The sequence below is a fragment of the Oncorhynchus mykiss genome, chromosome 11, assembly GCF_057628025.1.
Source record: "Oncorhynchus mykiss isolate SJ-2025 chromosome 11, ASM5762802v1, whole genome shotgun sequence".
Taxonomy (NCBI): domain Eukaryota; kingdom Metazoa; phylum Chordata; class Actinopteri; order Salmoniformes; family Salmonidae; genus Oncorhynchus; species Oncorhynchus mykiss.
Genome location: NC_143032.1, coordinates 40898874 through 40916477, shown reverse-complemented (window position 1 = coordinate 40916477; position 17604 = coordinate 40898874). Strand labels below are relative to the sequence as shown.

Genomic DNA, 17604 nt, shown 5'->3' with positions numbered 1-17604 from the left:
TTAGCACTGTACAATGCATCCATGTCTTCCATGATTCTATTCAAAATTACATCTACACCAGATTGGCAGAGGTCTGCTGATCTAGCCATGGCAAGTAGTCTGATAGCAGCCAGTTTAGACCTGTATTTTGGATTTATATTTCCTGGGGTGTAGTAAGTACACCATTAACAACTTGTTTTTTGATGCAAATGATCCTAGCGGATAACATAATTATTTTTCATCCGTGTACAGAACAATCTGCAATGCCTTTGGTTTCTCTGAAAATAATGGATGTGGTTTTAGAAGAGCACCATCAACAATGTCATAAAAAAAACTTTCCCTGCACATCTGGGGAAACTTTTCAACCATAGACTAAATCCTTGGGTGTAATAAGAACTGTTCTCTAAAATAATTTGTCTTTGATGAAAATGTCTTTTGATGCTCCAAATTTCATACTGCATATGGTTCGAGCATTTGGAATTTCCTCGGCGTCCAAACAGCTAAACTGCTTCTTAATAACACTGTCCTGTCTAAATGTTGTTGCAATGCCAGCAAAAGGGTTAATGATATTGTCAAATATATTCATTGCACCTTTTTCAAGTTGACCTGATGTGCTTCCTGAATGCTTCTTTAGCACTGCCTCCATCTGCTTCCTGAGGTTGTCCAATAGTGATGATTGATACTGCTGTACCCCAGCAACAATGTCATGCATGCCTTTCTGGAAATGAGAGATAGAGATCAAGAGAGATGTCATTAATCATGGAGGATGGATCACACCATCATATGATATTCAGATTTTCTTACGACATATTCATTAACATAAGGACATCAACAATAGTAAGGTGGAGAACCTAGCTCTGAGAATGAACTCAACCATCACTGAACCACTACAAAATGCTCTGTATAATGTAACAAACTTAATGCTGTGCTCGGTTCAGAAAAAGCATCTTACCTGTGAGAGACGATGCTTGGCTCTGGCATTTGTCACAAAAGCAGTGCCATGTGTTGTCAGATCCTAAAAGAATGTTGACATTGAATATAGTATCCTGAGGCTGGACATGACTAGTTCATGACAAGTATAATGTTTGTGACAGGAGAAGTGGTTGCAAAGACTATGAATGCTAGTAGTAAATCTTAGTACTTACATTTTTTTGGTCAATTTCAGTAGATTGCCACTAACCGAGTAACTTACTTGTTGCACTGTGACAGCTCAATGTTTGTCAACGCCCCTTTGCCCTTCATCTGAATCAGATGTATGTAGTTGTTGATCAGTGATGCTGGAGTTAGCTAGAAGCTGATCAGGTTGAATGTTGTCCTGTGTACCACACATCAAAGAAACAGATTATTATTTGAAATTGTATTTAGTTTCCCCAATAGAGCTATTTAAGTGTTTTGTTCCTTTTTATCATTGATTATTTTCACATTGACCCAACTTTAGCCATAAGAGTCATTATAGCTTCAATTATTTAATAGCCTATGGACAGTATGACTTTGGTCCGTGTATCGTCCATTCATTAAAATATATTATTTTTATCCAGAGAACAAAAAAAAATGCTAGCTAGCTACTTACTTGTTCCCGTGGTACTTGGCTTTCCTTCGATGGCTGTTCATCTGGTCGGGTGCAATCAAGTAGGTGTTGAAGGTGGTTTCTCTTTACACGATGATAGAAGGAATTGTACACTCTATATTCCTCAGTGCATCTGTCAATACTACAGAGCAACCAGAAATCAGGGCTGCGACTGTGCAATCTTTTGATATGGCTCAGTTTCAATGAAAAAGTACTAAAAACGCAGCAGATAACGCACCGCCAAAGCATCTTGAACGTTACTAAAAGCAAACACAAAGTAAATGTTCCCACTGCTTTTGTGAAAAGGGTGGAAAGAACTGAAAATTATGTTCACAAGTATTTATAATATGACCAAGTAATTTGATTGGCGTAGAGTACATCAGCACTGGGACTTTTAACTATACATGTATCACTCCACTGTACAGATGTTCTAATAACCGTTAATTACATGAACGATCGTTACCTATCTTAAATTGTAACAAACTTCCACAAATAACATTTGAGTTAAATTATGAATGGTTGTCAGGAGAGGACGGTAACGTGTAGACCTACACAAAGTAGCAGTAGCAAGCTAGTGTGTAGGAAAATGTATATGTGGTGCTTAGCAACAGTCCAGTCCCAGACCAGTTGGGGAACTATGTGCCCCAGTTCAGTTGTGGAACTATGCGTGTTGGAGCCAAATAAATGATTAAATAAATAAACAAATCATAATCTGTTGTCGCTTATTACTGTTAACTAATAAATTGCGCTTGTAGAACTGTTGTATGAAAGCAATATCACACTCAAGGTCTTGCTGTTATACTGAATATTATCATCTTCGGCCTGCGGCCTCGTACCTTCGACCAACTCACAGCCGTGCTGATATTCAGCACTCCCTCTCGTGTGATATTGCTTAACTGACGTATGTTATCTAGCTACATAAGGGAGGCCTATAACTAAAAAGTCAAAGACGGTCCAAATCTTTGAGTCATCTAACAAAACCATGAATGAAGATGGACTGGATGACACATATCCACATATATGTGATCCATATCCATGGATCATATATCAACCTCCGTATTAAAAGGGAAAGTTAATTTGTTTATACCCGTCTACCTTTCTCCTTAGCAAGCTAATGTTAGCTAACGTTCATTTGAATTGGAAAGTTGGCAAACCAAGTTAGCATGCTAATTTTAACTAGGTAACGTTGACTGTTAGCCGTAAATAACTGCACGAACGGCCATTTGTTGAAAAAACTTTAACTTTGGTTAGATTGAGAGTGCTTTATTGCCAGAAATGGTGTTAATGAGGTGTAAATTTGCCCTAATGATTGACACCGTCGATTATTGAGCTTCGCCGTCTTTGGCGCCCTTTCAATTGACAATAGAGAATAAATAATATATTTTTAATGTGATTTATAACACAAACAATTTGTTGTTTGTTAGGAATCTGTGAAGAAGCAGCTTTTGAAAAGGAATCAGAATGTGACAACCCCCAAAAAGAAGCAGGGAGCGGCCCCTTCAAGAAAGTAGGCCACAAAGCCTTAGATTTCAGAGCAGACAGGAGATGTCCATTGATGAGACTGACAAGTCCACCTCCTCAACCCTGATCTTGGAGAGATCCCCACAATCTAGATGCAGCACCCTAGAGGTTGAACAGTTGGGTGGTAAGTGCACAAATTGAAATAGTGGATAGTGTTTCCGTATAAATGCAACTTCTACTACTCTAAATGAGGGACTAGAAACAAAGTGACTATTTAGTCTTCAGTGTTTCCTGTGGAATGAGAGGTTTTGAGGGTGGGGGTAGTACCAGCGGAATCACTGGTCTTAATTTCAGTCTACATTTTTAAATGTTAATTGGTCGGCTTTGTTATGAAAGCCTACAGCCTTACTGAGAGCCTACAGAACCAGGCGAGACATTATAAAACTCTACAGGAGATGTACAAAACCAAGGCCAGACCCAACCAGAAGGATGTTTCCCAGCTCCTGGACCTTGAATTCCAACCAAGAAGGGGCATTCATCAACTCTGATGCTACTAAGGAGCAGGACAGGCCTACCAAGATACTTCAAGCGTATCCCAGCTTCAGAGAACTGGATCATGTAATCAAATTAACTTATTTTAAATAGGCCTATTCTTCTTTAGCCTGGTTAACACCAGACCGAATCTCAAATTAGTTACGTGTGGGAACTGAGCAGTGTGAGAAGCCATAGCAGGGACGGGGGCAAATGTAAAACAGTGAGCTCGCAAGAATTCGGTCTGGTAGTAACCAGGCTAATGCTTCCTACGCCTCCAGCTAGATAGATAGTGTAAGGCTCTGTCTGTCTGTCTGTCTGTCTGTCTGTCTGTCTGTCTGTCTGTCTGTCTGTCTGTCTGTCTGTCTGTCTGTCTGTCTGTCTGTCTGTCTGTCTGTCTGTCTGTCTGTCTGTGGATGAACTCCGGCAAATGCTCAATCGAGGGAACTCCCGCTTCGTAGCTGAACTGAAGACCTGCAGGGGGACCTTTTACAACAAGGCACAGTTTTATGGAGTGTTCAAAAAGGTCATGAAGCCACCGTTGCTGGACAAAGGTAATTACTGGCTCTGTTGACATTGGAGAATCCCATGAACATATTCATTTTTGTTTAAATAACTGGCGGCAGTAAATCAAATGAAACTATTTTTGTTTTTAACAGTGACAGTTTTAACAATCACCATGATGAAGGCTTTACCAGATATGTTCCCATCACCTGTGGCTCCACCGAAGAAGTTAGGACATTGCCACGACTCCCACCGAAGGTGGCTCCCCTGCCTGTTCGGGTGGCACTCGGCGGTCATCGTCGCTGGTCTACTAGCTGCCTTTTCCTTTTCTGTTTGTTTGGTCTTATTGGTTGCACCTGTCTCTTATTTTGTTTTTTGATTCAGTCTATTTAAGCCTGTTAGGCCTGCCTGTTTTTGTGCGGGCTTGTTTTTCTGTTAGTCAGGTTGTGCGTGTTGTGTTCCTGTCTGTGTTGGGTTGGACCATTTTGTGTCGATTTTCGCTGTTGTCTTGGGCGTTCGCTTTGGAAACCTAATAAAGTCGGTTTCCCCAGTATCATCTGCTCTCTGCATTTGACTCCTCACCCACCACTCCAGGCCTGGTGACAGACATGCAAGTGAGGCTATGCTTCACATTCTTGAAGTAAGAAATGTGTGCATGTATTAGAAATGTCATTACTTAACCTAATCATGTTTGTTTTTCTCTTTGTGTTTGTGTCAGTCTGCAGAAGACCCCAACACCTTTCTTCAGGCGAGAACACTCTTCAGCCCTGTCGTGATTGTCTGCGAAACAAACTGCGTACTGGCCATTGAAACCATGCCTGTGGTGACCTTCCCAAAAGAGGACATCTATGCCAGAGTGACGTATCTCATGGCATGTTATTACGCCTTTCACCTCACATATCCCAAGTGTATGGCGACACTCCTCTCTGTGCTGCAGACATAAGTCCTCTCGGACGTCATTCACGACCGGGACAAGACTTCTTCATATAAAAAGACTATGGCCAAGTGAAAAAAGTTCATTACTGACTAGGGTTGCAACATTTCTTCATTTCAGGTCCCGATATTGGACCACACGAGAACCGATCCGATAATCTTTAATAAATAGGCAGGGCATTTGTTGTTTATTATAATAAGGTTTAAAGCACTGTTATGTTTGTTATCTTCCCATTGGTCTTACATTTTTACCTTGACCACCAATAGCCTTTGTTGTTGTTTTTGCACACTGTTCTGCCCATACCAGCCTCTTGAGTCCTCAATAAAGAAGTGAAAAGAAATTAGATTAATTATTTCTTTAAAAAAGCCGATCTCAATTCTAGTAGTAGTACAAGTACATTTATCTTAGTCAAGATTACTTATTTTAAGCACAATATGCTATTTTTCTGTAAATTCCTGGGAATATTGCCTTATTTCAAGACGATTGCAATAGCATTGGATTCTAAATTTAAGCACATTTTCCTACATATTGAAAAAATAATTCTTAAATCTTTATTTTTATCCAGACAAATGTACTTGTTTTTAGTGTAGCTGTACTAGTTTTAAGATATATTTACTAAACATATAGCCTTATTTCAAGATGATGGCACTAGCATTTGCTTAATTTAAGCATATTTTCCTACGTAGAAAAAATTATTCTTAAATCTTTTCTTTGTATGCAGACAAATTACTTGTTTTTAGTCTGAACGCACTAGGTTTAAGATATCTGTGCGTTCTTTGAGACTAGATATTTGTACTTAAAAAAATGATTAGCAAGTAAAATGTTCCTGTTCTGTTGGCAGATAACTTTTCTTATTTTAAGTCATTTTATGGCTTTTTTTCTTGTTTTTGAGAGCTGACTTTTTGCAGTGCAGTTCAATGTCGGGGGTACAGAGTCTCTCTCTTACCAGGATAATAATCTAGACATAATTTAATGTTGTAGCGTTAAGATTTCCCTTCACTGGTATTAAGGGGCCTAGCCCGAACAATGAAAACAGCCCCAGACCATTATTCCTACTCCACCAAACTTTACAGTTGCTACTATGCATTGGGGCAGGTAACACTCTCCTGGCATCATGGCAGTCCGCCAAACCCAGATTCGTCGTACTGCCAGATGGTGAAGCGTGATTCATCACTCTAGAGAACGCATTTCCACTGCTCCAGAGTCCAGAGCTCCCGACAAACTCATAAAGCTCCCGACGTTGCTTCCAGAGGCAGTTTGAAACTCGGTAGTGAGTGTTGCAACCGGGGGCAGATTATTTTTACGCGCTTCAGCACTTGGCGGTCCCATTCTGTGAGCTTGTGTGGCCTACTACTTCACGGCTGAGCCGTTGTTGCTCTGAGACGAATCCACTTGAGTGAGTGTGGCTGAAATAATCGTATCCACTAATTTGAAGGGTTGTCCACATAATTTTGTATATATACTGTAAGTATTCAGATCCTTTGCTATGAGACTCGACATTGAGCTTAGGTGCGTCTTGTTTCCATTGATCATTATTGAGATGGTTCTACAACTTGATTGGAGTCCACCTGTGGTAAATTCAATTGATTGGACATGATTTGGAAAGGCACACACAGTTGACAGTGCATGTCAGAGCAAAAACCAAACCATGAGCTCGAAGCAATTGTCCGTAGAGCTCTGAGACAGGACTTTTTCGAGGCACAGATTTGGGGAAGGTTACCAAAACATTTCTGTAGCATCAAAGGTCCCCAACAACACATTCTTTAATGGAAGAAGTTTGGAAGCACCAAGACTTCCTAGAGTTGGCTGCCTGACCAAACTGAGCAATCGGGGGAGAAGGGCCTTGGTCAGGGTGGTGACCAAGAACCCAATGGTCACTCTCACAGAGCTCCAGAGTTCCTCTGTGGAGATGGGAGAACCTTCCAGAAGGACAACCATCTCTGCAGCACTCCACCAATAAGGCCTTCATGGTAGAGTGGCCAGATGGAAGCCACCTCTCAGTAAAAGGCACATAACAGCCCTCTTGGAGTTTGCCAAAAGGCATCTAAAGGACTCGCAGACCATGAAAAACAAGATTCTCTGGTCTGATGAAACCAAGATTTAACTATTTGGCCTGAATGCCAAGTGTCATGTCTGGAAGAAACCTGGCACCATCCCTACGGTGAAGCATGGTTGTGGCAGCCTCATGCTGTGGGAATGTTTTTCAGCAGCAGGGACTGGGAGTCTAGTTAGCATTGAGGAAAAAATTAACGGAGCAAAGTACAGAGAGATCCCTGTTGAAAACCTCTCCAGAGCACTCGACCTCAGACTGGGGCAAAGGTTCACCATCCAACAGGACAACAACCCAACGCACACAGATGACTTAGGAGTGGCTTCGGGATGAGTCTCTGAATGTCCTTGTCTGGCCCAGCCAGAGCCCGGACTTGTTCCCGATCGAACATCTTTGGAGACTCCTGAAAATAGCTGTGCAGCAACACTCCCCGTCCAACCTGAGATCTTGAGAGGATCTGCAGAGAAGAATGGGAGAATTCCCCAAATACGGGTGTGCCAAGCTTGTAGATCATACCCAAGATGATTCAAGGCTGTAATTGCTGCCAGGTGCATCAACAACTTACTGAGTAAAGGGTCTGAATACTTATGTAAATGTTATATTTCAGTCTTTTATTTTTAATAAATAAGTAAACAATTCTAACAGTTTTTGCTTTGTCATTATGGGTTATTGTGTGGGCCGAAGCTCTAACCACTAGGCTAACTGCCTCCCCAAATGTCAAGCGGTCTGAATACTTCAGAACAAACTTCCTTTAGATTTATTTGGGGTCTATCTGTTGTTCCATGTTGTGAATCTGTTATTCAATGCATTTGTATGGGCTAATAGCAGGCCAAAACTATTACTATTTGATACTTCAAGGGGTCTTAAAATGTAAAATCAAATAGCTAAAAGATCCCCCTATCCCCTGCCTTAGACTCTTATGGGTAAATTAAATATTTTCTGATGTATTTTTAGGGGGAAAGGGATTGGAAAACTTGGAAGACTACGAAACTCAAGGTAGTCAAGATATTTTGAATGTACGACACTGTTTTACCATTATTATAAAGCACTGTTTGTCCCAATGATGAACCGTTATATTTTTGTAAGTTTAATGTTAGTTTTCCACCCAATAAAAGCTCCATGAGATATTATACAACAGTCGTGTAATTGAACTTGAAAGGATGTGTGGATAGGTCTGGAGGAGGCAACGGTAAGATTACACATTCATTTATCCCAAATGGCACCCTATTTCCTACAAAATGCACTTCTTTTGATCCCTATGGACCCTGGTCAAAAATGGGGCCACTGCAGAGGGAATAGGGTGCTATTTGGTACACAAACTCAGTGAGCTGAGAGGAGCACCGTTTTTTCTTCATTCGTCTCTGTGAGAAGAGTGTTAAATAATATTCATGACTGGGTTAGTCATTACTTACCTCCGTTTGTACCGGCTCAAGTGATTTTATCAATCAATAGGGAATGCAGAACAGTACAGAAGATGATTCTGCCTGACATAATCACAGGCTTAAATAAATTGATTAGCACACCCGCTATCTTTAAATATATCTAGATGATGATGTTGATTGGAAGAAGCAGAGCTCTATCCATCTTTTTGATCTGCTGATAACTGAAATCCATCTGTGTTTCTATCAGGCCCCGGCTCTCTCCCGAGACCACAGGTTTTGGGGATGGGGCCCAGGAATGTAAGACAACTCAGACTGAACTATTATTGGTCAATGGGCTGTGAAAATATACTGAAGAAAAATATAAAACGCAACACACAACAATTTCAAAGATTTTACTGAGTTACAGTTTATATAAGGAAATCAGTCAGTTGAAATCAATTAATTAGGCCCTTATCTATGCATTTCACATTCCTGGGCATGGCCGCTACCACGGGTGGGCCTGGGAGGGCATAGGGCCCACCCACTTGGGCTCTAGGCCCAACCAGTGGGGAACAGGGCCCAGCCAATCAAAATTAGTTTTTCCCCACAAAAGGGCATTATTACAGACATAAATTCTCCTCAGTTTCATCAGCTGTCCGGGTGGATGGTCTCATTTGGTCCCTCAGCTAAAAAAGGTGGAGGTCCTGGCCTGGCGTGGTTACACGTGGTCTGCGGTTGTGAGGTCGGTTGGACGTACTGCCAAATTCTTTATAACAGCGTTGGAGGCGACTTATGGTAGAGAAATACCATAAAATCTTCTGGCAACAGCTATGGTGGACACTCCTGCAGTCACCATGCCAATTGCATGCTCCCTCAAAACTTGAGACATCTGTGGCATTGTGTTGTGTGACAAAATGGCACATTTGATTAGCATTGCCCAACACATGTATTAATATTTTCTGTCACTGAACCACAGGATTCTTTGTTCTGAACCAGAGGTTTTTGCTGCTAAGACAACTGAGAACAGTAGGCCTTGCTTTAATCTGATTAACACTTTGTTACTTGTAGCATTTAATGTAATGTTCTTCAGCTATGTTTTTCACAGCTTGCTGCATCTAATATGGCCAGCCCTGCTTGATTATGCACTTGTTAATTGGTCATTTTCATTGATGGTTGTTAATTGGTCATTTTCACTGGTGGTTGTTATTAGAAGGGTAATTTCACTCTGGACGTAAAATCTCTGCAGAGCATGGCCACTCACTAAAGTCCATTTATTCCCAGGCCAAGTCTAATTACTCTGCCTGGTGTGCTGCAGGTATGGGCCGCCTTGATCCAAGTCACAGCCGCCCCAGCACAGCACTGATAAGAAAATATTAATTGTTTGCTTTGTCTCCCTTGATTCGCCTACTATTCTGAAAATATTTGAGTTGGGCAGGCAAGGCGGAAGGAAATCTTTGCTCCTGTTACCGGCTGGGCCGGCTGGGCCAACTTGAAACTGGCCAAATACCCTGAAAACAAATCTAGTAAATAAAGGGGGAAATGGATGATGGTTGCAGGACATTGTTCACTGAGAGTTGTATTTGTATTTGAAATGGATCCCAGTGGAGGCTGGTGACTTGAAAAAATGAGGAAGATGGGAGACCCACGGTACAGGCGCGTAACACACGGAGATGACAAAGTGTGTTTCATAAATCGTCAAAGAATAATTATTTTAACCTAAATCATTTAATAAAGACATTTATAGTATATTATGGGGAATGGGAATGAGAGGGATACTTACACCGTGTTGGAAAGGGATCACAGCAGTGATTGAATGAGGGTATGATGCATGAGTTGAGGTGTTCAGAGGCTTGACCAGTGCAGGACAGGATTTGACATGGCTTCAGTTCATGTCAGGAGAAAGTTGACAAAGGTAGTGGAGTGGAGTAGTCATCACCTCTTAATAATCAGGGAACAGGAGAGGACTTAGCTGTAAATACAAATAGCAGATACATTCCATTACAGCTGCGCCATCGTAGGGTTTGAAAAATGAGTTTCTCTATGAACTTAAACTCAGACATCACAAAATTCAGTGACTATGATGGGACCCTGGGGGAGTGAAAACCCTGTCAAACTGCGGCTACCTTATATTTGTTCATGTAAATTATATTTAGACCAGATTAGGAGGGGGACTTCCTCTACCCAGACACAGACAACAACTGATAGACAATAGAGCTCACAGAGCTGAGCTTGCTTTATGCATGGTTGCATCATGCAGGCCTATGCAACTGTAGGCCTTACAAAACATTTACTCACATCGTCATCACTATTATGTTGATTCATTAATTCCAGTTAATCATTATTGATTAAAACGTATAGGCAGCCTAGCCAACCCAATTTTGAATATAAACCAAATTTGATCACATTCACATTTTCTCCTGACACACAAATGGACTATAAATACATAACGTTACCAATTAGTTTACCCTGAACAGATGGACAGGGTATATAGGCTGTATTTCTGCTGCTCTTATTAGTAGCCTACAGTTGATCAGACTGAAAAATAGTCTCGCTTTCATCCCATACAGCATGTCAGATGTCCAATGTTTAGGTGTAGCCTAGGCTGCTGCAACATTTATATAATGAGTTTTTGCTTGTGTCTGTCCAGAGTGATTATGTGTTATCATCTTTGCTAAATAAATACCAGAGGAAAGTGGAAAGTCTACTTGAGCGCACGTGGAAAAATGCTCTGCATCAAACTCTCTTTAATCTTGTAATGGATGATGCAATGGAAGCTATCAAATCATTCGGAATTGTTTTCGACATCCCAGAAGAGACAGTCGAAAGTTTGATAAGTTCAGCAAGTAAAGCATCGTAACGTGCAATTACCCCTGCAAGCTCCTTGTAGTTGCCCTTGTCTGCGGAACTTTCCATCTCGCTGTGTCCTCTAAAAGCAAATTCTTGCCTGCCCAAAAACGCAGGCAAGTCCAGGAATACAGGTGGCTTGATGAAAGGCTCCCTGTTAATTAACCAGCTATACTTTTGATACCAGGTGGTATTGAACACCCTCACCTTTTCATCCTTCTTCATGAAACTGATCTTAGGCAGAGATCGATGCTCGCTTTTAATTCATACCTTTTCCGTGTACCCCAGAGAATGAAAGGGGTTCTTCAACAAAAAGTCCACAACATTTTCGGCAGCATTGGCCATTCTACCATTCTGGCACAGAAAACTGCACACCTGCACACTCACGCTGGTACAGTAGCTAGCTAGCTACTGAAGTTTGCAAGGAAAATTGATATAATTTGTACTACCTGGACACAAAAATAAAGTTCTAAAATCAAGAAAACTATTGATAATATCAGTCTCCTGTAATTTGAAAAAAAAAAATTAAGAGTTGAATAATATCCCAAAAATGCTCAATTATCACGTTTCACTCTAAATCTCTAACCAACAATGTCACCAAGCTTCTCAACACATAAAACCCTCATAATGCCCTGTGGCACAATCACAATACATCTCAATGGGATCATTCTCTGATCCTAATTCTATGATTGGATGGACAACATTCTCTGATCCTAATTCTATGATTGGACGTCCTCCGGAAGTGGTCATAATTACCATGTATGTCTATGGAAGGGGGTGAGGCCTATGAGCCTCCTAGGTTTTGAATTAAAGTCAATGTAGCCAGAGGAGGAGGATGGAAGCTAGCTTTTCCTCCGGCTACACCATGGTGCTACCCCAGACAGTGCTGTTGAAGTTACTGTAGACCTTCATTGTAGACCTTCATTGCAAAACATTTTTATTTAATCAATTATTTGGTAACATATGAGTATATGTAATATAGTTTAATCTAAAAAATATATTTTTTTAAATGTTTCACAATTTTATTTTTTATGAAATTTCACTGAGGAGGATGGTCCTCCCCTTCCTCTGAGGAGCCTCCCCTGATGGATCCTCATTCGCTGCTGACTCTTCCTTGTATCATCATTAGCAGTGCCTATTTCCTCTAGGTGACTCATTAGAAACTAAATTAACACCACCCTCCCAATTGTTCTTAAAGGGGAATTTCCCCCTGGGGGAATCTGGTCTTGTTTTCATCATTTCTGAGGCATTTCTAGGACAGTGAGATGTAATTGCCCAGGAGGAAGGCAGGTCAGTGATCCAAAAAGGAATGTAGTCCTGCTTCGTGGCATTTCACAAAGGCTCTTTTTTATACTGATCGCACTATATGTTTTTGTGGGTGTTAATATGGTTGTCCTTGTTCGATAGATCTATTGGACATATTTCAGAGGTGTTCCTATCGGCGGATTCATTGATAAATATACAAGCAGACACAATTTTTCCAGTCTCTGAAAGACTACAACTTGTGTTGGGCTGTGCTTTATGCTCTGGCCCCTGTTTCTCCCCCAAGGCGAACATTAAAACCTCTTAGATGTAATGGCAAAATATAGATTTCCGTCTAAATAGAGATATCCAAAGGTAACTTGCTATTCATGTGTAATTACATGATTCTGACATGCCAAAACTTGGTGTATTTGGAAAGAATACATCTGGAAGATTATGAGGAAATGATCAGAAGATATGAGTTACATAGTTCAGAATACACAAGATCAAGCACATACAAAATAACATAGTTTTTCTTTTTTATGCAATCTTTAATTGACAAGCTATAAGTGAGTGGTTGAAAAACAAGTTTTAATGACTCCAACCTAAGTGTATGTAAACTTCCGAGTTCAACTGTATATGATATGCTTGTGGATATCTCTGAAAGACGAGCTACTGTTTCTGATAAGATTGATGAATTGCTAGATTTTTAAAACAACTATCTATGGATGAACATTTTAAAATAAAATGATTCCTATTTAACAAAGGGCCTTTCCATTTAAAAGGATCCAAGAGCACCAACATGTGAAGTTCATAGGAGCATGTCAAATTGGGTGTCAAATTATATTATAAATTATAAATCATGGCATATATATATAAAAAATACATTATTCCATCCAAAAATGTTGGACTTTGATTTCTGGTCAAACAGATGGAAAATTGGTCTTGGACAACATCTACCAGAAAAAGTACATCAAAACACAATAATGTTGAAGAGTGCTGAACATATCTACTTTGCTGTATTCTACTCTACTGTGCTATACTGTACTGCACTCTGGTCCGTACCAACCAAATGCTCATTACAATAATAGCCAGTGTGTAGAATAAAACTCAAATAAGCAAAATTAGGATATTGCATATTTCTACCTTTGTGTACCTATTCAGGATACATCACCATGATGAGCATGATATTCATATCCTTCATTATGCATTTCTGTATAGTACAGATCAGGGATACATAATGCAATTTCATTACCGTAATTCCGTTACCAGATGTAAATCCACTTCACCTACTGTAGTTCAATAACCAAAATAAATTATTTCAAAATCAAGGTGTCATGTCATAACTGACACCCCATTATTTTTGCATACATATTTGAATCTTAATTATTGGAAAATGTGTTTTCATAAGAAACAGGGAGATTTTACCGTAATTCTATTACCAAACTTTGCAACTGCACAGTTCTTTTAGTAAATGTAAGTGTAAATTGTTCAAAGTAGTCATTGTGCATGGAGTTATATGGTTTGTTAAACTTAGAAATCAATGTTTTTGTTTGGCATACATTTTAAAGTGATATATCTGAGTCAAAGTGTAATTCGGTTAAAGTGGAATTGCCCTGAAGTAATCACTAGCAATTTTCTATGCAATTGTGCAGTAGTTTTTTAAATATTAACAACTTTGCAGCTTGCTACTACATCTTCCAGATTAATCCCCACAATTTAATTTCTCATAAATAATAAAACATACTCACCATAACAATGCAACAAATGGGAACCTCATTAACATTTCACAACATACAGCTGCTGTGATTACATTTGATATGTCAAAATAAGTGAAGTATTATATACTTTGTGTAATCTTTCAACATTGTAAAAAACTAAAAGTTGTTTCAGCTTAGCATGACAAAGTGCTGAGTGGATAGTGCAAATGACATACTGATCATTTTGGCAGTTAATGAGTGTAGGTTAAGAAACTAAATTACAATGGTTTTAAGATATTAATTGTAAATGACATCTTCTCATAATGACTGAATTCATTGTATTCATTTTGTTAAAAGTTAGTATACACATTAGAGAGCCATAAACAACAACTGCATAATACTTCTCTGAATACAGTAACACACATAGTGATAACCCTACCAACCCTCCACATCCACAATAAATGGCTCTTTGACTTCTATCTTCCCACTGTTGACAATGACACACTCTGTGTAGGGCAGGTTCCGGTCATTTGTGTCTTGGAGCTCGATGGTATGAACCACAGACTGAAAAAATAACATTAGAATATGTATTAGTGTTGAATTGGACCACTATGTATCACCTGTGTGTGTGTGTGTGTGTGTGTGTGTGTGTGTGTGTGTGTGTGTGTGTGTGTGTGTGTGTGTGTGTGTGTGTGTGAGTGACAGATGATTTTCCAATGTCTGTGGCCACAAAAACAATTCAAACTCTAACAGCAAATTGTGAGCCTCCAGTAGTGTGCCTCTACTTACCATGCCCTCCAAGATTTTCCCAAACACCACGTGCTTCCCGTCCAGCCAAGGAGCCCTGGACGCAGTGATGAAGAACTGAGAGCCGTTGGTGTCTGGGCCTGCGTTGGCCATGCTGACCCAACCTGCTCCCATGTGCTTCAGCTTGAAGTTCTCATCAGCAAATTGGTTCCCGTAAATGCTTCTACCTGTGCCAGCAAATGAGTAAACAGCATTTAGGGACTGTGTCAAAAGTAGTGCAATCTATAGGGAATATGGTGCCCTCAAGGATAGACCCACAGAGAACTTTAAGGGAGTGCACATAACCACCTTTTCTGCTCTGTTGATGCTCTATGAGAAAAACGCTTTACAAATTAAATGAATTATTATTATTGTTACTATTCCCAACATTCAACATGAGATCAAATGTCTAAGACAGGTCAAACTCTACGTGATCATACTTAAATCTTTCTTACCTCCATTTCCATCTCCAGCTGTGAAGTCACCTCCTTGGATCATGAAGTCCTTGATCACCCGGTGAAATGTACTTCCTTTGTAGCCATATCCTTTCTGCAAAAACAACGATTTTTGAAATTGAAATGAGTATCGCTTATCCATTTGCAATTGTGCAAGAAATATGCTGGTGATCTATTAGCTAGCAACCGTGTGTTAGAATCAAATACTGTAAATTGCACCATATTCCCAACATAGTGGACTACTTTTGACAAGAGCCCCTATGGGCCCTGGTAAAAAGTACACCATTTAGAGAATAGGGTGCCATTTGAGATGAAGACGGAGTGTTCAGTTTACTCTGCCAAAGCAACATCATGTCAGCTCTTAAGACCTATGATCTATGGATGGATATTGGTATTCAGATGCTTTCCTTTGTGTTGTTTACTCACACAAAAATAACAGGTTTCACAGGCTTACCTCCCCTGTGGCAAGAGCCACAAAGTTATTCACAGTCAAGGGAACAACATCTCCAAACAGGCCAATCACAATCCGGCCAACTTCATGACCTGCCACAGTGATGTCAAAGAACACCTGTGATAGGGAGACAAACACAAAACATGCCAGCTTCAATTATGTATTCATATACTGTAGACTGTAGAGTGATACAGTACAGTTTATAGATTAGAGTTTGTTGAGATGTGAAACAGAAGTGATCATATTTGTGTCCTATGATATTTGATATATTGCTGAACTGGAGAAAATATCTCATCTAGTTGCACAGGCTTAAAGTCACTTTATCTTAATGGTGGTGGGCACTGGTGGCATTTGAGAGTAGAAAAATCTGAACCTTTGACGTTTTCCTAAATAGTCCCAATTTGTATTTATACACTTATAGATTGTAATTACTTATTGTACAAATTTGAATAGCTAATATATCCCATAAACATAGGCCTACAAGCTGCATTTCTAAAGGATATTTTACTAAATGGTGCAATGGGGAATGAGTGTAGCATATTATGTGGAATAGCTTGGCTTTTATAGTCCGACTCATTCCATTCAATGCCTTGCCCATTTGGCAGTAGCCAGGCTACTTGTATATAAAAAAAAATAGGCTATGTTGAGTTTAATCTCCGGTTAACTATTCCTAGCTCCCGAGGCTCCTATGTCGATATGTGTAGGCTACTAAGCCGTTTAACGTAAGAATGTGATAAATACCGTGTGCTGTTATTGCGCTATACCTGTTATGAACATGTAGGTTCTCGTGCTATGTATTCAACAATGCAGCTGTTCTTCGAAGGCTTCCATCGAATTCCCCGGTGTGGCAAGCCTGTGTTTGTGTATTCTCCGACGTCACATAAAATAACATGATAGCACGATGCTCTACTAACCTTTTCGGTCACTTTAGGTCCAACCCTTCCTCTAATACATCCGACGTTTTCTGAAAACGCAAAAGCCAAGAAAACGAAGCAGGATATCATTTGCGGCTCCATCTTGCAGAAACAAAACAAATAATAATCTCAGCGTATCAAAGATGTCAGAAAAAAAATATTTTTACCATCCATCCTTCCTGCATGATATACAACCCCACTCCAAATTGGGCCGTGTTTTAGCGGAGAGGTTGGCTTTAGAATGGAGCCCAACCTTTGCTTCAACTCAGTGAGAAATGAGATAGATGCACCGAGCGCTCCTCAAATAGCCTCCCTTCCGACAATGCATTCTCTATAATTTCGTGTTAAAACAGGTTTACCAATCCAACAAAACCGTAGAGGGTTTTGTGTCCCGATCAGAAACTGCGCCCTCTGGCAATTTTGGAGACATAACACATCCAGCATCTGAAGCCGACTCGGCTATATACTCTTGTTGTCGTTGGCTATTGTTTTATTTCCCCGTATACAAACAAATGTGAATAGGTTACAGCATTCAGGACATGGGTAGGCAATTATTAGACTTTTTTTTAAAGTAACCTTTATTTAACTATGCAAATCAGTTATGAACAAATTCTTATTTACAATGATGGCATACCCTGTACAACGATGCAATGTCTTAGATGGAGAGTCTTAGATCACTACGCCACTCGGGAACCCTTCAATTGACTGAGCCAAAAAACGATTTTATTCCAGTGGCCAAGACTTCTGAATGACTATTTAATGTATTTAATGTATAGTTGAAGTCGGAAGTTTACATACACTTAGGTTGGAGTCATTAAAACTCGT

At 39.9% G+C, this 17604-nt stretch overlaps 1 protein-coding gene and 1 pseudogene across 3 annotated transcripts; one reads left to right on the top strand and one right to left on the bottom strand.

The window, feature by feature from the left end:
- The first annotated feature begins 3204 nt into the window (after positions 1–3204).
- Positions 3205–5072, top strand: LOC149979579 (uncharacterized; annotated as a pseudogene).
- A 7931-nt stretch (positions 5073–13003) lies between these two features.
- On the bottom strand, positions 13004–17265 carry ppic (peptidylprolyl isomerase C). Of its 3 annotated transcripts, XM_021620839.3 has the most exons (6): positions 16947–17265; positions 16780–16829; positions 15869–15982; positions 15415–15508; positions 14963–15147; positions 13004–14737 (listed from the first exon to the last, which is right to left on the bottom strand). In XM_021620839.3, the coding sequence occupies exons 1-6, from the start codon at positions 16951–16953 to the stop codon at positions 14609–14611; spliced, it is 579 nt and encodes a 192-aa protein (XP_021476514.1). In that variant the 5' UTR covers positions 16954–17265; the 3' UTR covers positions 13004–14608. The 3 variants fall into 3 exon arrangements, with proteins under 3 accessions (XP_021476514.1, XP_021476512.1, XP_090045249.1); XM_021620837.3 differs by having other exon boundaries at positions 16780–17030; XM_090189123.1 differs by lacking the exon at positions 16947–17265 and having other exon boundaries at positions 16630–16830.
- Between the last annotated feature and the right edge of the window lie 339 nt (positions 17266–17604).